The sequence below is a fragment of the Ptychodera flava genome, chromosome 6, assembly GCF_041260155.1.
Source record: "Ptychodera flava strain L36383 chromosome 6, AS_Pfla_20210202, whole genome shotgun sequence".
NCBI lineage: Eukaryota > Metazoa > Hemichordata > Enteropneusta > Ptychoderidae > Ptychodera > Ptychodera flava.
The window spans coordinates 15,538,155-15,563,728 of record NC_091933.1 but is presented as its reverse complement, the minus strand read 5'-3'; the positions used below and the strand labels follow the sequence as shown (position 1 = coordinate 15,563,728).

Here is a 25,574-nt window from a genome sequence, read left to right as displayed (position 1 = left end):
CTTAGATATTTTTTATATTCCAATCTGCTGGTACTAGATCACTACTTTTTAGATTTTGATAGTTCAAATTTGTATTTGGAGACAAGTATCCACCCATGCATTTCATAGAAGTAGATGGTTTGTCGCTTAGTGGATATTTGAGCCGTTTTCCCAAATTAACAGCATATTAGATTACGACTAGGTTGTCCAGTAAATAGGTGTTTCCCTTCACACTGTTTTATGGGACTAATTTTGCCTTTCGATGGTGAAGTGTGTTTTTGTGGGTTTTTTTCCAATTTCACAATGGTGTTAGTTTTGCTAAACATTGCCCTCACAGCCCAGTAGATATGCCAGGTTGTAGATGAATTGTTGAAATTCACACAGATGAGTCCTAGTTCAGTCTGCACAAGTACATGTACATGCAAGTAGAAAGCAAGTGCTGTTGCTCATGCATTAGGGGCGTGTATGTATGTGTGTGTATTACCGTTAGTAGTTATTTTGAAAATAAGCACTTTCACTTCTTTTAACACCCTGCTGTGTATTGTCACTTCCACTGAAATCAGACATGCTCTCGTCGGAACACCTGACACCTCAGCGGAAACTTGAGGAGCTGATGCACCTGGCCGAGCTCTGCATCGATGTCTTGCAGCAGAATGAAGAACATCATGCTGAGGTGAGCTTTCAATATCACCAATTATCCAACCAAACAATCTGTCTGTAGTCTAGCTATCACTGCAATCTACATTCAACCCTCTGACAAAGCATGCATATATATTTTTGTCTCTCTCTCTCTGTGCACTGATTTTTGTGTTTGTTCCCCCTTTTTACGCTTTACAGCTTATCACAACAGTCAAACTTAACTACCGTTCACCGATATCTCTAATCTCTTCCAAAGGATGTTTTCATAAATTTCTCTTACAGACAAAAAAGTAGACAAAAAACAATGTAACTAGTTGGTTTCCGTAATAATAGTTTATTCCTAGTGTAGTCTATGTCACCCACCTGCAATTAAAAAAAAAAATTAAAAATTGAAAATGAAAGAGATGATACAATGATTATTAAACTGGAATGTGTTCATACCATCTCAAAAATACTCTCTCTCTCTACAGCTCTACAAAAAGCCCAAAGTAAGCCATTCATTCATTCACAGTTTGTGTGTGTGTGTATATCCCTTTCTAATTGTCTTTTTTTTCCATCTCTATCTTGCTGTGTTAGCTGTGTTTATGTCGTGTTCCCTTCTACTGTAGCTCTCTCTCTCACAGTCACACACCAATGCCATCGTTCAATCACAAAGCTACTCTTTCCATTCTCACACTTCCGCAAGGAGTCATTGGTGGAAAAAAATCACAAAAACGAGGACAAATTTGGGATGGAGGGTGTTGTGTTAGAACATTTTGCAGGTCACCCTGGCTCTTTGCAATATCAATCAGTCCAGTCAAACTCACACATCTTTTTGTGGCATAACATCCCACAAGATATTTCAGAACACAGCCTCTCGATAGGAAACTATCAGGTGCACCGAGACTATCAGGTGCACTGACACATTCAGATACTCCATTTCAATATCACAAAATATTTTAGCCACAGTATATCCTACACAATTGCTCTATTGCATTCTCTTTGTCAGTGTTTGTCTATCTCAAACTCTTCTCAGGCAAGTCACTTTCGGTGTGTATCTAAATCTCTGTCTCATTGCTATTTCTCTTTTCTACCTTGAAGAATATTGCAAAGAAAAATTGTCGTCATCTGCAACTGGTTTTGTTAAATTGATAGCCTTGATTTGATCCAGTGATATGTTTGAGCAACAAGAAATGTGAGTCAGTGTGCCCTCTGCCATACACTTCAAGTTTTCAGAACTCTTTTGGTCGGTCAATAAAGGAATTTCCACAGACTTCCATGAGTCAGTGTGCCCTCTGCCATACACTTCAAGTTTTCAGAACTCTTTTGGTCGGTCAATAAAGGAATTTCCACAGACTTCCATGAGTCAGCCCAATACCAACCTGTGTTGTAATATGTAAGATTTTCTTGCACTAAAACAGAATATTGGGCGAGACTGGCAAATACTGGGCCCGCAAAGGATAAGTTTTACAGATCAGCACAATTCTAGGGGTTTCAAGTTGATTCTCAACGCGATGGGATGGCCCCCTTAGGAAACCAAATTGTTTTGATTTTTTTTAAAAATTGGGTCCATTATTGTTCAATTATGCAAGTGTACCCACTCTTGAGTCTTTAGTGTGTCAAATTAGCTTGGAGAGCGCACACTGGTGTGAGGTAACAGTGGATGAATGAGACTGTTAAAATCTGAAATGTGAAGGGTACAATTACTAGGGATGTTTTGACAAAACTCTCTCATTTGTTCTGTGTTTCTATTTGACCAGTTTATCGTCAGATGTCCACCAATGACCAGTGCAAACCATTCCTGCCTCTCTTTCTCAATTTCCAATGATACACTTTGCATCTTGATACTCTTAAAACAGCTCACTGACAGTACAAGACAATGCCTTGATATTTCTTTTCTGTTGGTACAAAATCAGGTCGAGTCAATTGATATAATATGACAAATCAGTAAACGAAGATTGCCCACTGTCCTGCCAAGGAGAACAAGGACATAAAGATCCTTTATACTGTCATTGAAGTCTGTTTTGAGAGAAAATCCACATACAGGCGTCACCCAAGAGTTTTTCTCACGTTCAACAATCTCCTCTTACTTTCTTACCAACAATAAAGAAAACGTCAGTTCTGCTATAAACTGCCATGGTATCTTACTATATTATTAAAAGTGTGTATGTTTTTTCTGCCGATACTTTTAAACTTTGTAAGATAACTCCTACAGAATTCTTCAACGCATTGTAGCTACCAGATATCATAGCAGTTCTCTATGCATAGAACTCAATGTAGTGAAACAAAATCTTTCTTAAATTCTAACTGTGTTTTGCATCAAATATAGACTCTCATTAAGTTTGCCTTACTATGGAATTCCACTCCAATTTTGCAGTGAAAACAAAGTGCACTAGTTTGTCTCTGTTTTTAACATGGTCATTTTACAGTCATTCTTTATGTTAAGTTGAAGTGCATACTACACTGAAATACATTATGACAAAAACAAAAGTAAACCATGGGTGAAGGCAACCAGTACAATCAAATGATGGATTGACCCCTTCCTTTCTCAGGATAATGGTATGGTTCTGGGTTTTGCTAGATTGTGGGTGGGTGAAAGGAAATGGGTTGTAAAAGAGTATTTGCCTTTTTAAAATAGACCAACTCCTTGCATACAAATCCCAATTGTACTTCCTGCTTTAACTTCACATTCCCCTCCAGAAACCCCTCCCCATTCCCCCAGTTGTTTCCATTTCAGTGAGTGGTCCATCACCCTCAAGGACACATCCCAGCTCATTACCATATCAGTATTTGTCCAATCACATAATTGGAAACCTCCCGATTGACATGCAACCTGTACAAAGTCAAATGAAAAGACTCAGCCCATCAGTTCTTTAAAATCTTCTTCAAAAATAACAGGAAAGACTCATAGCCGTTATAATATCACTTTGCCTGATCACTGAATATTATGTGCCATCTACGTCTCTAGTCCATGTCAATCTTTACCCAACCATCAGGGGATAGGTCCTCTTCATATCCATATCACCTTGGCCTCCCAATTATTTCCCCTGTCAGTCTGTACCTTGACCAATCAAGAAATGCCACATCCACGTCATTTACATATCAGTCAATGTCCAATCATCAGAGAGGACACACAAGTCAACATGATACCGTATCAGTCTGTGCCCAAATCATCCCATTGCCTGCCAGCACCTCACCAGTTTCTGTCAAAACTGCACTGCTGTCCTTTGCATGCAACACGCCAATTTGTGTGCATGAGCTTTTTTCGCACTTGTGAAAGTTGTTCGCTTCCCTTCATGCTTCAGTCGATATGTTTGTGCGTTTGTCTTGTGGTGTCAATTAAAATGTTGTGGTCTCTATTTCTTTTTTCATGTGTAGCGTAGATTTTTTCCTGTCCTGTTCAAAACCATAAATGTCTTTTTTCCACTCAATTTTTACTTTCCCGTCAAGGAGTACTTCACATTTTTTGAGTGACAGTATTTCCATATTGAGTATTGCTCATTCATTTCAGTATCGCCACAGTGGCAATCAACAGTTTCTTCAACCTAAAACCTTGTCCCCAAACCTTGGACAACCCAAGCCATACCTCCTGTCTGTGCCATACCCTGTCCCCATGTGCACCCACCTCACCAAGAACAGCTCATCAGTGTGATGTATCTATACTCATCTCCATTGTATTTCATGTTGTAGTAGTCAGTACAGAAATGCATGTGTGATGCCTGTTTTTCATGTGAAGCTTATATCAGTCTTTAAGTTACAAATTTTCACTCCGAGATCTCTTCAATAACTGTATCATTTGGAATTTCTTACCTGCCTTTTTTCCTCATAATATTTTCCGACACATGTATTCTTTAACTTCAAAAATCGTTTCTTGAATTTTAAAGTACACGTGATTTTCAGAGGTCATCGCATTATGGATATCACTTGTTTCAGGAAAGCATAAAAGAAAGGCTTTATTTCTCATCGTCATGCCTACATTGATCTAGACTAGAAGCGTGAGATTTTCTCTCAAGTTTAGCTTGAAAAATACCTTAGATAAAAAATGATTCTTCTAGACTTAGAAAATGTCATAATCTGTGGGATCGTATACTTGCTGTGTACAGTTCTGAACAGTTAACTTATTGTCATCATCTTCCTGTGTGCCAGAATTACTGTTGCTGTAAACATTTCTGTTTTTCCTTTCGCATCAGAAATTTGATCTTTTGAATTCAAAAAGTTAAAAAACACATCACTTACGTAACTTTTTGTGAAAGTTATGGGCGGAAAAAAACAAGAAACCTAAATTTTTTGAGGCCTAAAGAACTGTTCCTTACCAACTGAAATTAATTTTGTGAATGGATTGTATGTAAGCCTTAATGATCCACCCATTTCCAGATTCATCAGGAGCACTTTAAGGATAATGACATGGTTAATCAAGACTTCCATGTTCAGAGAAAGAAATTTTACAAGCTGAAGTTCCTCCCCTTCCTACACATGCAAGCCTTAACCTTTTCACCACCATGGTTTGTCCCAAATCAATTGTATTCTATGGTAAAGTTGGACCTGTACACAGGGAACTGGGGGTGAAAGGGTTAATGTGCCCCTATGAACTCAACTTGTCAGAGGTCCTGCATTGCCATGGCATCATGAAGAAGTGGAACAATCCACTTTGTAAAGATTAAAGGGGGTAGCAACCCAATGTACATGTAGTCCTGAATGCTCTGCATATACTGTATGTTCAGCTATCATGCAATCCATTTACAATCAAAACTGTACACATAGCAACAGTTTGCTCATTAATCACTAGTGTTTATGGATGAGAGAGTCATAAATTTATTTGACTGATTGCGGATGAGAAATGATCTTTGGAAAATCAGTCTTAGTTCCAAGCAAACTGAGCCAGAGGGTCCCAAACTTACTATCAATGAAAACACCATGCATTGATGTGTCTAGATCGGAGTTGATGCTCCAGCATAGCTGGAAAGTAAAGGAAACACTTGATAACAACAGTGTAAATTCACTTTGTTTATAGCCTGGAACATCTCACACTATTTGTTCTTCATGGTCAGTGATTCATGCAAATGATTACTTGATCCATAGACTGATATGAGCTTGCTTCTGTTTTCATGCTTTGTATGAACTCCCTGTTTCATCAAATGTGGTGTTCAGGACTCCCTAGTGCACTGTTTTTTTTTCTCTCTGATTCTTCTGGAGGCCATTACCTCTCTTTTTTTATAAATACATGATTTCCATGAATTTCCATTGCACTTTTTGTTAGCAAGACCACAACAATTTAGCCCTTCTTTTCAAACTTGAATCCCTGCAGAATCAAGTAAACTTTTGATCAACTCATAATCAAGTCTGTTAAGTATGAAAACGGGACTATTTTTGATCTACATTTGCTTATGAACCAGGTATATATCAGTATACCCCCACTTGATGGATTTCGTTTATGGAAACAAGTAATAAATGGTCACCTAGGGAGTTCAGACACCTTAGCTCATCAACCATTCATTTTGTGTCTTCTCTCTTCCTTCCTCTGTTTTATCTTCTTGTGTGGCCCAAATTTTTCTATGCAGCGCAATGAAGACAATGACCTACAGGTATCCGTTTCCCAACTTTTGCCAGTTGCCAAGGAGATTGTTTTTTCTCACATCATTTTTATAATTTTTCTTGAATAGTTTCTTGAGTGAAACAAGTTTGGATGTTGATTTTTTTTTCATAATTTTTTATCTTTAGTTCAATGCTAGCATGCAGTTTTTATTTTCTTGTCTTTTTTTATGGAAGACTTTTTTTTGGTATTTTTTCATTTCGATTTGCAATTTTTGACCGGCAGATTTTCTACAGGCATGCAGACTGCTTTTTATGGCATGTTGTGTGTTTTTGTCAAAACCCAAGGCATGCAATCTTCACCTAGTTTTGGAGGATTTAAGGCACTCTTCTACTCTTCGATATTTATACACAAACCTAGTCACCCCCATAATCCCTTCAATGTTTCATGCAATCCAGTCGTTCACTCACCTATGGGTGATTCCACATCATAGGGAGATGGGGGTGAGAAGGTTCAAGAATTGGATTTTGTACTAAAAATGACTCACTCTCACCACTGACTCTTTTATTTCATTTTTTTACTAAAACACACCCACTGTACGTACATATCTGCATATGCCAACACTTGGCAATTTCAACTTTCTTTGTTTAGTAATGAAAGATGTGTAATTTGATTAACTGTTGAAGATTTAGAGCTTTTAGCAGAAATTTTTAAAACATAATGGTGATAAGAGAAGAAGCACATCAAAGCCCTTACATTGCCTGTTTGAATTATCAAGTAGATAGTTTTTTGGTGTGACGTAAATGTCACATAATGTCTTGGTAAAAGAGGAAACATGATTACATCTATAAAAGAAACATTCTTCTGGTACTGTTTGTGGAAATTTCTAAATTCCGCATTTTTCACAAAGTTTGCGATGGAAAAACACGAAAAAAGGCGATGGATTACTGGCTACAATGAAAGGGCTTTGGAAAATGTACCCGAAGTAAATAAATAATTATATGTGCAAAAATAATTTTTTCCGTTTTCATCAACTGTAAAGTTATCATTAATGTAGATATCCACCTTTACGGGTTTGTATGATAATTTCCTGTAATTACCTGCATTTTCAGTGCAAGTGAAAAGTGGGAACTTGGAAGAAATGTGAAGTTTATTAGGTTCAATTAGCATGTAGCAAAAATGATGTACGCAAGAGTACATAAAAGACGATTTATTAACATGTGAAAAAAGAGATTATAAAAACTTAAAGTCTGTCCTGCATAGAAATTTATCGTAATGGAGAACAGGCTTGCATGTGTATTGTTAGATGCCAATTGTATTTGCAAATTATTTTAATATCCTCTAACTTCTTTGTCTTTTGCCTCTAGCAGAAGAGAAACTGAAACTGCCACCACCAGGCCAATAAGTAATCTTCTTTTGTTTATCATTCTTCTTTCCCTGTCCCTTTTCTTGTACATGGTAATTTGCATACACAGGCCTTTGCATGGTTCAGTGACTTGCTAGTAGAGCATTCAGAAATCTTCTGGTCGCTGTTCGCCGTCGACATGGATGCAGTATTGGAAATGCAACCTCCGGATACTTGGAATAGTTTCCCGCTTTTCCAGCTTCTCAATGATTACCTCCGGAATGACAGTAAGCACTGCTTCTTTCCTGTCACATGTCTTTGTATCGCATGCCGAATTCTTCCGAGCAATACACTTTCCTGCTTAGCAATAGAAATATGCATTGTATTATTGACACATTGCAATTTTGCATGAACAGTGGTTATACTTATTACATGTTAGCTATTTCACATTTTTTCACCAGAAATACTGAACCCGGTGTTGCTGACAACTTTGTAGATTTAAAACTCATGTTATCAATGGTTGCTAAAACAATAAACATCCATTAATATATCATTTTTGAAATTTCTCATACAGTTTAAATAGGCAGATATGTTAACTTGTCAAGGTAGTACGACCATCAAAATTAAAAGACTTGAACTTTTGCCCAAACTTTTCCTCAAATAAACTTGTAACCATTCCCCTTGGAAATCAAGCATAAAAATCAGAGGTCACTGTGCAAATTATGGTACTGGAGAAACAAATTACCTAAAAATTACCAATATTTGAAGTTCAAAATGGCCACTATACCCATGTTTACTATACGGGAAAAAATGAAAATTTCAATTTCCAAAAATCTAAGATAATGAAAAACTTACTCACTCCATGAGTTTCAAAATGAACTACCACAAGTGGTAGACTGAAAGAGAATTGTAAAAATTTTGATTGTCTGAATATCTGTCCCAGTGGCAGATTAAAGAAGAAATTAATTTACTTTTCATGTTTACTCTCTTTGCAGATAATTTGAATGGTGGAAGATTCCATAATCACCTGCGGGAGGTGTTTGCCCCTCATGTGATCCGCTATGTGGATTTGATGGAATCCTCAGTGGCTCAGTCCATTCACAGGGGATTTGAAAAAGAGCGGTGGGAGCCCAAAGAGTAAGTCTGCTAAAAAACAGTCTTTGTCTCTCACTAGAGTTACCCAGTGATAGTTTCATTGATAGATATTTACGTATCAATGGTATAATTTGTGGTTAGTATCATTGATACAGTATTGCCCAATGATAGTTTCATTGAGATATTTTGACATGTTGTTCCATTAATGTGATGCAATCTTATGGTAGTGTCATTTATATGACGTGGCTCTACAGTATCTCTGACAAAGTTTGATTCAGTTATGATGTGGGCACTCGGTGTTCCCAAATGACAGTGTCATTAAGTGGTATAGATCAACAATGTTGTCATTGATATTGTGTGGTCCAATGATAGATCCCAATACTTTGGTTTGGGTGAGTGATATCAACATTAGTGTGGTTGGTGTTGGGATAATGACATTTATTTGATGAGTTCCATCACTGACATAGTGCCGGTGATAAAGTGTGATTCAATGATAAGTGATATCAAACACTAGTGTTACTGCAATGCTATGACATTATAATGTCATCGAGGTATAAGTAGGTAGTGTAGTCTAATGATGTTGTTGATATTGGTAGTCTAATGACATTTTCAATCACTAAATGTGATCAAATGATGTCATTGATGTGGGTAGTCTAATGACATTTTCAATCACTAAATGTGATCAAATGATATCATTGATGTGGGTAGTCTAATGGCATTTTCAATCACAAAGTGTGATCTAGCGATGTCCTCATTGTTTTCCTAGGAATGGAACAGCCACGTCAGAGGATCTTTTTTGGAAATTGGACGCCTTACAAACATTCATCCGTGACCTCCACTGGCCAGAGGAAGTGTTTGCCAAACATTTGGACCACAGGCTGAAACTGATGGCAGCTGATATGATTGAGTCATGTGTCAATAGGTAGGTCATGTTAAAGGTACACTGTCACCTGTAATCTAAATATGCCCATATATGGTCAAAAAGCAGCCACCGGCTAAAAATTTGTGATTGGTTAGATTTTCTCTTTCCATGGTAACTGTGGCAAAATTGGAACAGGTGACAGTATACCGTTAACCCCTGACATATTATTGATACAACAGGTAGCCAAACTGCAAAAAAGGCAAACAAAAACGTTTTCTGTTCGGTTGGCAGGTGTCATACCCCACTGTATTATTATATAACTAATTTCTTCCAATGATGTAAAAGCACTGAGGAGAACAGTGCTGTTTGATGTTGGTCTACATTCTTTCAAGGTAGTATGCGCCTTGAAAGTGAAAGACTTGAAAGTTTTGCTCAAACCTGCCTTAAAGGAATCTTTCAACCATTCTCTATCAAAATCAAGCATAAAAATCAGGGGTCACCGTGCAAATTTTCGTACTAGAGAATCAAATAACCCAAGATTTACGGATAATTAAAATTCAAAATCCCTGCCATCCGTATGTCAACTCTGAGGAGAAAAATAAAATTTTCGAATTTCAAAAAATTATGAAAATGAAAAGTGTTCTTACGCCAAGAGCTTTAAAATGAACCCCCACAAGTGGTAGATCAGAAAAGAATTGTAAAAGTTTGAGAGTCCATATATGTATCCCCGAGGTGCATTCTACCTTAATCAGTACATGTCAGAAAAAGTCTGTATATGGTTATACTTAAAGCAGTCCCATTGACTTGTTAAAGATTGGGCAGTGAAGTACAATACGTAATCTTGTATGTGGTTACATTGTATAAACACATTATATACTGTGTAGTCTTATGAGTCCCAGGGATTATTCATCTTAATTGCATGCAGACACTTTAATTGATCAACATTGATTGCACAGCTGTCTTAATCACTGTTCTGTCACTTTTGGTATAAAAATGATTTAATTCTTCTCTAAAGAAACAATCTTGTACTATTAAAAATTCATTAAGCCAGAGTCTAAATGTCTATTGTCTTTCACTGACAGGACTCTGAAGTCATTTGAAGTGTACATCAAGAAAGGTCGTGCTACGACGGATTACCGAGTGCCCAGTGAGATGTGTGTCATGATCAATGTTGTCAGCGATGCAAAGCAACAGTGCATGAAACTCTGTCCACCCTCAGCTGATCTTGAAGGGGTAAGCCAGTCAAGCTTCTTTCATGTCTCGTTTAATTATGACAGTTTTCACCTCTGCTTTACCAAAATGGAACCTTTATTGCATTTATGCACACCATAGTGTTGTAGTAACAGACAGCATGTGAGAAAAGAATATATTGATGTACACCAATTACACTTCATTATGTAAATTATTCATATGCAAATTACTCATTATGTAAAGTATTTCACTTCATTATGCATCGACAGATTGATAAAAATGTGAATTCTCCCCAACTGTTCACTGGAGGAGTTTTTTCTCCACCATGATGTAACCATGGCAACTGGATGAGGTATAGAAATGTAGAAAACTTTCTTCTTGTTAACTTTCTCTATCTTTTCATCTTGACACACAGCGGCAATACCACACTACAATGGACGATGTCATACAGTCTGCATTTTCCAAAGTTGTCAAAGAAATTGTCAACAAGGTAGGCAAAGTCCACATCTGTTATCATACAATCTGTGTTTGCTGATTATGTGACATGCATTTGATTTTCCACTTCATCTTGTTGTCCGTGAGTCTGAACACAGCCTGGTCAATTTATTATGAAATGGACTGTTTGCAGAAAAGTTACATGGTAAACCAGTTCACCAAACAGGTCCACACATACCGTTGGTGACAATGGGTTTGGGCAAAATCATGGCGATGAAAGGAATAAGCCTCATAATTTGTTCGTAAATTAATTACTGGTCCTTTTTATAAAAATTTATTCCACCTAATTTTCATACCCCAGCCTCTGAGGTAGCTCAAAATTAATCATCCAGAAGTTTGATTTGATGATTGCAATTTGTCTTGCCTGTGACTGCGTGTATGTACTTACATTTGTGAAAAGCAGCCCGGTTTTGTCCTAATGTGCATTATTTTGGCTTTGTAAAAATGCGTACTTTCAAATCTTTGTCCTATCTTTTGATGTTTATAGTACTGGCTGTCTGGGAATTTTCTGTGAAGTCTTTAAGTAATCTTCCATCTTTATGTACCCTACAAACACACACACACACACACACACACACACACACACACACACACACACATACACGGACACACAGCTGGTCAATGTTCTCCGTGGCATACTCAACAAACTTGCCAGGTACGATGAAGGCACATTCATGGCGTCCATTCTGTCTTTCACGGTAAGTGCAGTGTAGACACAGCTTTGCATTTCAAAACACAAAACGCAGTCAGTAATCCCAGGTTCTGCAGTATTGAACAGGGTATGCAAAAAGGAAAAAGTTTATGCTATGGTTCAAGAAGATCACTAGGTATGGCTTTGTGTGAAACGATGTTTGTGTATGGATAGGTTATGCCAATAGAGAATATAATATACACAAATATTCTTATTCTCAGTTTATAGCTTTGACTTTGATAAAAGTAATGTAATTGATCGGTTTGTCATAGACAAATGTGTTTGTCTACAAAGTTTTTGCAATGCTAATCTATATGTCATTTCTTAAATTTATCTGCAAATACTTTGAGCTGGTCTCTATGTCACGATATACATGTACATGTATTGTCATTGCTGACACCCATGTATCCATGGATCAGAAGCATAATCTGTAATGCGTAACCTCGCTTCAATGATATTCCCAGTGTTCACAAATTCTGTTCCAATCTCCACCACACAGAGTCCAGGCATGGAGTCGGCCGACAACTACGTCATGTTCATTCGTAACAACCTAGATGAAATCCGAGAGAGAGTCCACGATGAACAGTTTGTTTCCGCGCTGTACGATGTAAGTAATATTATCCTTCTTGGTCAAGGGAAAAAATATTCAACCCTTCCATTATCATTCTGTCAAGCGCAAAGGTACAGCCACTCTATGGACATCCATGCATTCACCATCACACTCGATGCATTGATTAAAATAAATTTTTACTATAACCCAAACGGGATTCGAACCCCCACACACTCACGGCAACATCGCCTAGCTGATAGGCCTCACACAAAACCAGTCGGCCACTGCTTCCAACCCAAAAGAGTTGGTCACAGTAACCGACTTAGATGTTGCAATTCTGTGCGCGACCGAGCAACACGGTGTGCGTGGAGCAGACGACACACAGACACAGTACACACACATATAGTAATCGGAAAAGCACGAAGCTTTTTACTGAGCTATCAGACAGACTCGGGGACAAGTAAATATCCACCAGCAATACTGTCCACTCAGGTTAAAGAATATAAATTTTTACTATAACCCAAACGGGAAATTCAGAAATCCTGTACTTCTCCTGTGTCACACAGAGTTAATAGGTGTAATATAGCTCAAAGAAAGGTGCAGTGGATTGTACCAAAGTGTTGCTGTTTAAAAATTTGTCACCTTAACATCCAAGAATGTTTAACGATTCGTTTTCCAAACCAGGTCGTACAAAGGAACCTTACAGTCCTTTTGTTCAAATGCTTGAAGATATCAACATTTAACTGAGGACAGTTTCAAGGATCATGTGACTTTTATATGCCCTGTCATTCATTTGTATCAGAGAATTATGGTGTTTCGGGTGCCAATGTGATATCTCCAGTCTAAGCATCCGCTGATTGGCCTCTTGGAATAATTTCAGAAAGTCTCTTTCTTTCCGATTTCAGAGCATACATGTGATTCATGTAATACAGAGACACAGAGCCTGTAGTGAGTGTCATTGTAGGTGGTCTTGTACCATCTCTGTGTACATGTACAATAATGCCTCATCGGAGACAGTGATGCACAATTATCCCTACTAATTGAAATGTTACAAATTTATACTAATTTTCAAATTGGATTCTAGGAATGGTACACCCAGAACATGAATCTGCTTTGTGATTGGCTGTCAGACAGACTTGATCTTCAACTGCACATCCATCAACTTAACACAATACTCAAGATTTTCAAAGTGAGTTCATTGACTTATGTCCTCCTCTGTAGATATCACAATCAAAGCCAGCAGGTTAGCTCCGCAAATTCGAATATGTGGTGAACTATCTAGTAGCAATGTGGACTAGTAGCAATGTGGACTTGTTCAAATTATCACTGGAAGACTCAGATGTGAGATTCTGATTTCATGTTTTTAAACTGGCCTTCGACAAGCATGTTCCATTGTACAAAGATATTCTGCTGTAATGTGATTGGGTATAATATGTGGAGGCGCTGTTGAGGCATTGTGGTGCACAGTGTAAAGCTATAGATGTGCGATGGCTGGATGGTGGAGTTGGAAGTGCAGGTACAGATAGAGTAAGTGGGTGCACTATTTGAAGGCAGTGAGTCAAAAGACTTCAACATGGTGTTTGACCACTCATCAGTGCACTTTCACAATCCTCACTGCCTCATTGGTTAATGGGCAGTGAGTGGACACCTCACCCTGTAAGTTGACCTTCACTTCCACCTGTTTGGTAAAGGATTCAATCAAAAAAAAAACTTAAAAAAAATCAATTACAGTGTGCCGTGTAATTTCATTAGACTAAACCATGGCTGTATGAAGAAATGGCTGAATTATGTTTTCAATGAAGAGCATCTTATAATTCATCTCAAATTTTGTAAGAACATTTTACAGTGTAATAGACAAGCTTGTAATGCCGCTGTGTGAGGGGTGAACTAGGACAATTCCCACTTCTACTTGAGATAAAACTTAACATTGTTAAACACTGGCTTCATATCGTACAACTGCCACATTGTAATCTTGCTAAAGAAGCTTTTCTGGAGCAAATGGTAATTAAGTGCTTTAATTAAAGACAATGGAATGGACTTTCTCCTTGATAAAGCTCCATCACTTAAACACCACAAAGTTATAACTGGATTAATGAAAACAAATTTAACAAACAATGATGAAGTCTTTTGGAAAAATTTGATCACTGATGAAAATAGTAAACTAAGAATGTATGCCAAAATAAAACGTAATTTTAGATTAGAACCCTACTTAACACAGTTACAAGGTGAGAAAAGAAAATTACTCACCAAACTTCGCATTAGCAATCATGATCTAGCAATTGAAAAAGGGAGACACACTGTTCCAAAAACCCCAATTACTGAAAGATACTGCAATCAGTGTAACACCAACAGTATTGAAGATGAAACACACTTTTTATTAGTCTGTCAGAAATACAAAGTCCAAAGAAAGAACTTTTTCAGTAAAATCAATTTCCCAAATGACAATACTGAAAATCAGCTTATTTCTCTACTAACAAAACAAGATTTATCTTTTAATGAACAACTTGCAGATTATATTTTTACTTTATATAAACAAAGAAATACCTAGTTATATTTATTATTAGCTACTATTATTATACTGTAATACTTTATCTTTATTGAAGAAAATTTTAACTTATTTTTGTATCACACTTTTATTGCCACAAATGTGATGTAAATCCTATATTTACAAGCAAGCAATAAAAAATATTATTATAATTATTATAAAGCATGTGGGTTCACTTGAATTCCTGCGAGTCATGTATATTGTTTCTACAATGCTTTTACTCAATTATTTAGTGTAGTATGTGCCTTGATAGTGAAAGACCCCAACTTTTTCACAAACTGTCCCAAGCAAAACTTTATACAATCCTCCTTTGCAGTCAACAAATAAAAGTCAGGGGTCATCATACAAATTTTCATACCAGAGAAACAAATTACCCTAAAGTTATGGATATTTGATATTCAAAACGGCTACTATCCTTGTGTTAACTCTATGGGAAAAAAATACAATTTTTTGAAATCACAGAAATAAGATAGGGAAAGTTACTTTCTCCAAGAGCTTCAAAATCAGCCAACACAAGTTGTAGATCAGAAATATAAATGAATTGTAAAAAAATTGAGAGACTGATTTTCTGCTTATTTGAAATACTCACCCAGTTACTATCGGGAAATAACCCTTGGGGCTGTATTTATGCAAGATTAAAAACTTGAACTTCCTGCCTAGATTTCCTGTGACGTAGTCACCGGACTCCCTAAGTTACTCTTGCACGACTATCTACGACAGCTCCGTACGCATCCCGCAAGTTTTGTCTTCGCCGTGGCTGCAATATTCCGCTCAGGATCGACAGCGAAGTGACAATTTGCCTTTGGGGTACCTTATTCGTTGTTTTCCGTTAGCCTTTTCTGCTAATTTTGCTTTTCAACGAGTTCTTGAACGTTTTTCACGTGTCCGCCTTTGGGCTATTGTGTTACGCCACGTGTTCCGTATATAGCTTAGACACTCTGTACTGTACTGTTTCATCGGCATTTATTTCACGTCCGAGTGGTTGTACAGTCTATGTTTTCTAGCGTTCCTATTTTCAGTGTTCCTTGAAAATTCTTTATTGTTCCTTGCGTCACACTCGTTCCGATTTCTGTCATGGCTTTCTCCTATCGAACGTGTGATTGTAACACAGTCCCTCCACCAAAGAGGGACCGTGATTGTAAGCAGCAGTTCTCACTGCAGGACGGACATGATTTGTGTTTCCGTTGTCCAGACTGCACAAGGAGTCAACCTTGTGACATTTGTTTGACTTGGACACAGGATGAATGGTCTAATTTCGCCCCCTCGCTCGACGATGTCACCCCGGACATCCCCGGGGCTGACCCGTCAGTTTCTATATCGCGAGTTTTGGTTGGAATGCACCGTGCTCATACGGCTGGTGACACCAACACAGAAATTAGCTCCGTTCAGGGTGGACGACCTCCTAAGACAACGGAGGCTTTGTCCGACCCACAACAGGTAAGTGATGTCCGTTCGTCATTGAATGTTACCGAAGGCATGGTTAATCCCGGTGAAACAACGCAATTGATTTCTACCGCGGGTTCTAGCCAGGCTGTTTTCGCGCCAAGCGAGACCACACAGCCTGTCTCTGGGCAAGCCGCTTCCGGTGCTGGGGGTCCTGGACTTATGCATACTAACCAGGTTGTCCAAGGACCAATCCGGCAACAGAGCGGGATAGCACCAGTTGGACCACAATTAGGTCATCCTAATTTCAACCAGGCTACAGTAGGTGGGGTCCCTGGTCATATGTACGTTACTCAAGTGAACCAAGGACTTTTACCACAACAGGGTGGGGCAGGCCAATCATACTGTGCCCAACCGAGGGATCAGATGGGCCATCCTAACATCAACCAATATTCTACACAGTACCAAGGTTGGATGTTTGCCCCTAATGGTCAAAATCAAGGCCCTTGCCAAGGGAATTTCCAACAAACCGGCACTTTTCAGCCATATGGAAATTATCCCCCCTTTTTCCAACCGGGCACATATTACCAGCCTCCAGGTTGGAATTACTTTAACCCAGTTGTCCCTGGGCAACAGCTACCGTACCATCACCCAGTCGGGATGAATGTTACACAGCCAGGGTTTCAACAACCGGGCCCTAGCGTGGGTACAGGGCTTCCTGTTGAACGCACTTGCCCCGCGGGGCCTACACCAGTGCAGAACCGCTCGTCTTCGACAGGCCAACGGACTGCCTCTTGCTCGACGCATAAGTCGGTTTCCGCTGGCAAGGGACGTCGTGGTGTTAAACGCGTGCATACGTCCCATGCTAACGTGAGTCGTCCTGGTGCCCCTTGTGACGGGCCCACCAGGTCGACGCATACAGGGCGGCCTAGCACAGTGGGGCAACCTTCAGCGGTTAGAACCGGTTCTCAGGTGGTGCCCACTGTTGCAAGAAAGAGCAAGTCTCAATCTCATGACGCTCATAAGCGCCATTCGACCCAAGCGTCAAGCGATGAGGATGGCTTACCGCCAACGACGCACTCTCGCAATATTGGCGTCGACCTTGACAGTGTGTCCGTCCACGCTCCCTCTGAGGATGGCGAATTGGATGGTCACGAGTCCGGCGCAGCCGCATCCCAATCAGTTGCCAGCGATGCTAGGTCAACTCAAGGGGAAGGGCACGCAGAGGAATCGCAGTGTTATGTCGAGGATACCGTTGAAAAGACATCAGACAGTTATTTCCGTCGTTGTTACGGGTATATCTATAAGACATTTGGGGAGGAGTGTCCTCCACCTCCCCCGCCACCTCGGCCTGAATCTCACGTGTTGTCGTATGTCAACCCAACAGAGAAACAGACCAAACCTCGTTCTTTGCCTAACTCTCTCGCGCTTAAAACTGCAATAACGAAAGTTCAGAACGAGATTGCGGGAAACAATGCTAACACTCTGCCATTACCTATTGGTAAGTTACCGGCAGCGTCCCACCTCATGCGCAATAAAAGACATAAGACGCATGACTCATTATTCACAGCTGGCCTCCCTAAGTTGGATGCAGACGCCGGTAAGGTGGATAATCAAGCTGGCTCGTTTAAATCTGTCACGATTGACCGCGCTTTATTGCAAGTAGTGGGTCAGTCTGTCAACGCGACAGTAAGGACGCTCTCTCATTTGGACTGGCTCGTTGCTCAATTTGTACGTATTGCCGATTCCACTGATCACCAAGACCAATTTTTGGATTTGACTCGAGCCGTTGGAAACACCCTCGTGCATGGACTCGAGTTTTCCGTTCGTAGTCATGCTATGCTACAGTTATTGGAGCGTGATGCGTTTCTAAATCGCCCTTCGGTCCAATTAAATGACGAGCTTAAAGCCAGGGCCCGTGTCGTGCCCTTGGATCCTAAGGCTCTATTCGCTGGCAAGCTCGCTGAATTTGCCAAAGAGGCTAATAAAGCCTCCTAAGGTCTGTTGGATTCTGTGTTTTTCCTGATAGTAACTGGGTGAGTATTTCAAATAAGCAGAATTGTAGTTTATACCTAAACTAATAACTGCTATGTAGAAATACTCACCCAGCACACCCACCCGCCTCCCCACTTGTGGGGTACACACTTGGGGATAGGTTCGGTTTAGAGAGAGACAGAATAGGCCGGAGACAGCTTTGTATTGTGTCTTAGTATGACCAAGTTCAAATCCTATCCTTTATTACTACTATCACAGGTCCATATATACAGTGTAGTATGAATAATCATTAGAATCAATGAATGACACGACTAACTAATGACAAACCCAATGTACAATCTACATAATTAGTAAAGGAGTTTGTGGGCGGAGCTACACCATACACGTGATTCCCAACACCACTTGGTGTTTTGTATAACCTGGGGGAGTGTGTTACGCTGATTTTGTGGTTAATGGGTGTATTGCACCCCCTCAATACCTGGTTAACCGTTTTTCTGGTTGTTTTGCACCTGGCGGTTCTTCTAGTAGTTTGGGGAAATTGTCACTTCCTAACTGGCGTACTCTAACGAGGGTGGACAGTCGCTTACAGAGTATAACTGAGTAACTTAGGGAGTCTGGTGACCTACGTCACAGGAAGTCTAGACAGGAAGTTCAAGTTTTTAATCTTGCATAAATGGAGCCCCAAGGGTTATATCCCGATAGTAACTGGGTGAGTATTTCTACGTAGCAGAAATTAGTTAAGGTATAAACTACAAATCTGTCCCCGGCGCATTCTACAGTATTTCTACATAGCAGAAATTAGTGTATAAACTTCAAATCTGTCCCCGGCGCATTCTACACCAAAACTGATGAATAAGAACAAACGGTACAGTGTGCCAGTTGTGGCTACCAGTCAAAATTGCTATGGATGTTCATTGTGAACTCCTGTAAGATTTTTTTTCCATTGAGAGCTCTGAATTATAGACATCCATTCCAAGCTTGATTGTACAAGTTCTGTAAATTTGCTTTTTGTTGTGTTTTCTCCCTCTCAGAAAATGTACACTGACTTTGAACTTCACGGGGTGATGGACAAACTGAACAGCAAAACTTACCAGACCGTCAAGAACAGACTTCAAGTGGAAGAAGCCACAGCCTCAGTGACACACAATCTGGATCGTATGCACATTGACAATGACAGTGACAGTGAACAGTGAGGTGCACAGAACGTGCTCGCTATCATGGGCCAGTCAGTCTTTTGTGTGGAAGGAGATCGAAAAAAGGACAAGAAAATGCAAAACTCTGCACCAACACATTGTGGAAAGAATCTGTATATTGTTTAGTGACAAGATACTTTCTGGAAAGCTTGGCAACAATAAGAGTACTTATTTATGGATTTTGTAGATAGATGTAAGATTATGCATTGTTGTCAAGTCATCTCGTCGGAGAAAATAAATTCATGTACTAGCTGACGGATTTAATCAAGAGAAAATGCAAGCTGTAATCTTTAGTAGTATAGGGGATTTGCATGTTATAATTTTTACCGTAGAATCAACATTCATGTGTAGTCGTTGTAACTATTGGGGTCAGGGAATCGTGCGTACAAATCATGTGAAAAAACAAAATCATGTATGACCATCCTTTACAAAATGTGAAAGTCTCTCTCAGAAGAATACACAGGAGGTTTTATCCTATCCAAGACACAATGACATTGACCATGTAGCACAGGCATGATCAGCTAAGCAAAGTCCTCTCTGTGCATTTCTTTTTTGAAGGAGAGGGTGATTTTTGTTTCAGTTTTCTGGTCGGTTGCAAATAGACTGGGTTGGGAGAATCAGTCAGTCATTTATGCCAATGGTGAAGACTATCATTGAGTTAGACTGACCCGGCATTTTTACAATGTCGCATGTAGCAAGTCTACAGGCCTGTGTTTTTCAACAAAACATATATTAGGTCTATTCATAACATGTACAGGTACCTAGTTTCCACCCAGGCTTCTGTGGATAGTAGAACATGTGACATCTTTATCATGGTATTTGAACACGTGCCATCCAAGGCCTTTCACATGTAGGGTAGATTTCAGTGTAGATCGACATTCACACAATCGTGTAGATATAATTGTTATGCAAAAAGCATGCTGTATATTAGAAGGTAATTGGGAAGACCGTAGATCACGTTTTGATTTGGTACATGGGGCCTTTACAATTCTCGATGAGCACGACACAGGCATACTTCATTCATATTCATGAACACACAAGTAGCATTGTCTTACCATACTCCTAATGGCAAGGACGATGAGAATGTCCACTCAGAGGTTAAAGGTCAACAAGGGCATCATGGGTAATCGTCAGTCGTGTCAGTGAAATCCGTGATCCACTTTATGATTTCATGTGAATTTCCGATGTTTTGCAAAGAGGAGATTTCTGCGTTCAATCCACAGAAGTAGAATGCCGTTTTGATTCTGGTCTTGAAGGAAATCCATCATTAATCATCACATTGAGTTTGTAAAAAACACCCAGACTTATTCCTAGAATTAAGGAAGAAATTTATTTGATTAAAATTGTGAGAGTAAAGCCAGAAAGGAGTGATCTAAACTTTCAAATCTTTGGTGAAAAATTCAGTGTCATGTCTCTTGTAATGTGCATGTTGAAGAGTTCCAAAGCAATTGGCATCCATGTTTGACAAGGCAGCCTAAAAACTGACCCTTGATCTAAAATAATTGTGGGATCTCCGTACATGATGTTTCAACAAGATTTTGAAAGGTTGGATAAAAAAAAACATTTGCTTCATTTACCGCAGAAAATTTTACAAACTAGGGTGTTTCTTTGACAGCACTGACATGTCATCAGCATTTGTATCACATTTTTTACGGCTGTAATTGGGAAAGTGTAAGTCTTAAATACCAGGCACACTGAACTACGGATAAATTGAAAAACAATGTTATTTTTGGTATGTTCACCGTGTAACAGAAAGCAAGGGGTCTCCATAGCATTTGTGTTTTTAAAAAAAATCTCAATGAAAGTAGATGGTAGCATGTAGTAGATTTCAATGTCTGTGATAAACATGGCTGCAGGGATGACTGACAGGGACAGTGTCAGCTCGTTTTTGTCCTTTTCATAGGTTGAAGTGATAGAATTTGGCTGGCTCCATCAGATTCCTTTCTTCCCTCCTTCCTTGCTTTCAGAATTTTAGGCAATGGCCTGACCCCAAACCTAGGCAGTACCTTCTCTCTGCTAGTGTATCTTTAATATTACAGTAAAATGTAGACATTTGAAGGGAGTGTTAGTGAAGAGTGTAAATCTGACTACTTCAGTTTAGCAAGGTCTTCTTGTGAAATGGATGATATCTGTCAGATAGTTTATTTAAGGTGTCTTTTCCAACCACTTTTCACGATTCTAAGGTCTGTCTACATTGATTAGCTAGTTTTCATGAAGAATCTAGCCTGTGAGTATGAAACCAACATGTGCATCCCAGCTTATTAACTAGAGTTTAGTTGAAGGCACACTGATATCACGAGTTCAGTCATCGGTGAATGGCTGTGCTTTTTCTAACCTGTTCACCCCCTACTTCCCAGTAAGCAGGTCCAAAGTCCACAGTTGATAGCAATGGGTCGCGGCCAAACCACAGTGGTGGAAGGGTTAAGTTGGTGGCGGCGTTGTGGCTGGCCAATCATCTCACAGATCAATTCAGTTCAAAGGTTATTTGGTAGGGTCTTATCCAATTGCAAATGACCATTCAGTAGCCAACCAATAGCATACAGATGTTTACATGGGTGTTAGGAAACTTCGTTGCATATTAAAACTGTAGCAAGAATCAAGCAGTATGTACGGATGAGCTCAATTTACAAATGTTATTTCTTTTGTTCCTTTGAATGGTGGTTCTGCATAAGTCTTAGGGACATCTCAAACATTGTGTGTTGTGTGTGACAGCTATGGCTAGCATTGCTTGTACTTTGACAATTTTAACCTAGATATCAAAATTGAACATTTGTTAAATATAAAATTGTATTTCAAAATCTGTACAGAATGAATGAAATCATGTTTTCTGTAAAAAAAGTATATATCAAGATAATGAGAGTGCTGTTTTCAGTGTTTGTGAAAATAGAAATAAAAAGGAATGCAATTTTGAGGTTGAGTTATAACCTGTGCAACAGAATAATTGATTAAGTGTGAAACCGCTTTACTGTACATTGCAGACATAATTTTAACAAAAAAGTGACTTATGTGAGCTTGCTTTTATGTAGGGTGTGTTTTATTAGTTCCAGAGGGCTGACAAAGGGCGCCCTCTGGAACTCTTGTCTTTGCTCGAGTTCTTTGATTTCTTCAGAATTGTATAGCCATTTCATAGATATGCAATCTCTACTGTTTTTTTGTGATTATTCATACGGGAAGATAGATTCTTGATTCACTGGAAATTTCTATTGTTTTGTAGATGAACAGAGTGAGAACTTTGAGATGTATAATTTATGCATGATCAGTTTTTTTGCCCACTGATTCATCGTTTCTGAGCGCAGTATATTGTCTGTCCCAATGCTTTATTATTAGTTGTAAGTCTTGATGATCAGTGTAAGGACTTTCTGCACACTGTGCATTGCTTTTAATCCAATCAAGTGTGTGTATCTTCAGTTGACAACAACTAGATAGGCACTGCAGATCATGAAAATCAGAGGTGATAGGTCATAGGTCGACTTCAAATAGTCTATCAAGTAGCAATATATATTAGTACATTTAAGAGGTTAAGTAGGAATACAAGCAGTATGTTTTTTCTTGGAATGCGATCTCCTAGTGTTTAAACCTTCCCCAAGGAATGAACCAAGGAATATTTCCTCAGGAAGCTAATTCTACACGAACCTCTTGGATTCCAGCTTTGCGTTTCACAGTTCAGCAGTGTACTTGACTCGTTTAGTCAGCCAGTACCTACGGTAGTCTGAAAAACCGCACGTACCATTTCACCCATAGGGTGTGTCAGGGTTTTTTTCTCTTTCTTTCTGAGGGGCAGGTATCTCTCCCTATGGTTGACCCTGAATCCGATGATGGGTGTCCTTAGCGTCCTTTCATGTTGTATAAAGCCAGAGTTAGGGTATTGAAAAAAATTGTATTACCTATTCCATATTGGTCAGTTTTCTATCTCAGTTGAAAGATATGCATTATAACTCAATAATTGAAGAATTACTGACTGATGACTCACTGTTGTTTTGGTTTTTCATCATATCTATACCCCCAGGTCAATATTTTACCAATATTGACTTTCATCTTTAATTCTGATCGGCAGCATGTTGCATGTGATATCACAACTAGACAAAGTGGATATGATGCATTATTTACTATGTGCAATATTAAATAAATGTCATAGAGAAACAAATGCGACTGGTTCATTTCTCGTCTTATTTCTCCAGATCACTCCTCCCAGGGCCCCTAGTGCACCCTTTGTTGTGTTATAGTAACTTTTACACACAACACAACTACCGAAAACTACTGGTTGAAAATGTCATTGCTCCGGACAAATGAATTGTGTGATATTTCAGAGCAGAAGTGAAATGTTTTGGAATGAATACGATGTTTGAGAGTTCAGATATGACCATTAAATTTCAGAAAGAAATGTAGTGAGAGGGAACTGTCAATGTGTACTAAATACCCAGAATTTGAAGGTATTAGGCTGCGTTCACAGAAAACGGGGCTGGAGGAATTCCAGGGGGAGTAGAGGGGGGACTTGAAACTTTTGCTCTGCCTGTGGGGGGACTTAAAAATTGTTTGGTTCACTTTTACTTTTGACATATTCGGATTCCAAGTTTTTGTAGGTAATTCAATGAAAAATGAATACCCATTTTTAGCTACTATAGACTATGGTGTATAGAAGCTATTGGGATGGGTATCCGTCCGGTGTCAGTCTGTATGTATGTATGTATGTATGTCCAATCAAATATATCTAGAACCGCAGTACTTACAGATTTGATATTTCTTGATTAGGTGCAAAATATGATTATGAGAAACTTGTTTTCTTGTTTTTTTGATATTGTTGAAAATATGCAAATTAGCTCAAAAAACAGGCGTGTTTGGTAAAAAATCTTCTTCATAGCCGCTGGTCAGATAACTTTGATATTCGGTTTATAGTTCCCTAGAGATGACCCAACTTAGATTTGTTCAAATTGTGATGAAGTATGCAAATTTGTATTTTTAATGAAATTTTCTCTCATTTTTGGTCAAAAATTTATTTCATCAAAATCGCTTGTCTGACAGCTTTGATATTTGGTATACAGGTTCATAGGGATGACCCAACTTAGATTTGTTCAAATTGTGATGAAATATGCAAATTTGTATTTTTAATGAAATTTTCTCTCATTTTTGGTCAAAAATTTATTTCATCAAAATCGCTTGTCTGACAGCTTTGATATTTGGTATACAGGTTCATAGGGATGATCAAAATATGATATTATATATTCAAATTAAGATTTTTGGACAATTTTTGCCATTTATGGTCAAAAAACATTTCTCAAAAAAGACTCATCTGATAACTTTGATATTTGGTATAAAGGTTCCTACAGATGAACTAAATATGATATATTGAACTTATGACACCTTTAAGATCTTCAAAATTGCAGATCAGACAGCTTTGATATTTGGTATGCAAGTAGGTCCATAGGGGTGAAGTATTTTAGATTTGTTGAAATTTTGGAAAATTTGCCATTTATGGTCAAAATTTTTGTTTTCACATGTTTCTCAGAATTTCTTGTCTGATACCCTTGACATTTATTAATAATTCAAAAAGTTCTTTTATCTAGCATATTCACAGCTTCTCTGAAACGCTTCTCGAATGGGCTTCAAATTTTTTGTGCACTAGTTCAACCATCCAAACCACAAAAAATATCTACAGCATGTTCTGAAATTTGCTTCAAGTATTCATATATGTGCCATGTTCATCATTATTCCTTTATTTAAAAAACCAGTCACACTTTTTACATCAATTGTTTTCATTACTACACATGGCGATATCAGCCCCTTTTTGTTGCTTTTACATCCACATTTATGATTGTATATTTAAGCAATAAAGCACTCCCAGCGACGGTATACCACCAGATTTTGACCAGTTCACAGCATATCGCGAGTGCATAGATTTGAAGAGGTAATAAATTTTCACATTCTCATCATTAAATAATACAAAAATTTTGAACAGTAAAGACTAAATGAGAAAATATGTAACTAGATGGAATTATTTATATTTTAACCAAATTTGCCATTATTATTCCCAAAATTTCAGGTATTAAAACATTTATTTGATGGAATAATTTAACCTCCCAGTATTGTTAATTTTGAATAGCATCT

The 25,574-nt window shown here is 38.5% G+C and overlaps 1 protein-coding gene across 7 annotated transcripts in view; it reads left to right on the top strand.

Annotated features, from left to right (window-relative positions):
• LOC139134953 (calcium-dependent secretion activator 1-like) overlaps positions 1 to 23,616 on the top strand; it is a 64,636-nt gene extending 41,020 nt beyond the window's left edge. For 2 of the 7 annotated variants that reach the window (XM_070702064.1, XM_070702061.1), the window contains 12 exons: positions 543 to 652; positions 1,089 to 1,106; positions 6,156 to 6,179; positions 7,603 to 7,759; positions 8,468 to 8,609; positions 9,334 to 9,489; positions 10,512 to 10,662; positions 11,036 to 11,110; positions 11,730 to 11,813; positions 12,306 to 12,413; positions 13,441 to 13,545; positions 19,311 to 23,616. In XM_070702064.1, the coding sequence (XP_070558165.1) occupies positions 543 to 652; positions 1,089 to 1,106; positions 6,156 to 6,179; positions 7,603 to 7,759; positions 8,468 to 8,609; positions 9,334 to 9,489; positions 10,512 to 10,662; positions 11,036 to 11,110; positions 11,730 to 11,813; positions 12,306 to 12,413; positions 13,441 to 13,545; positions 19,311 to 19,472 (1,292 nt within the window). In that variant the 3' untranslated portion in view covers positions 19,473 to 23,616. The remainder of the gene's footprint in view (positions 1 to 542; positions 653 to 1,088; positions 1,107 to 6,155; positions 6,180 to 7,602; positions 7,760 to 8,467; positions 8,610 to 9,333; positions 9,490 to 10,511; positions 10,663 to 11,035; positions 11,111 to 11,729; positions 11,814 to 12,305; positions 12,414 to 13,440; positions 13,546 to 19,310) is intronic. The other 5 variants (XM_070702066.1, XM_070702062.1, XM_070702067.1 and 2 more) reach the window with 3 other exon arrangements.
• The last annotated feature ends 1,958 nt before the right edge of the window (positions 23,617 to 25,574 follow it).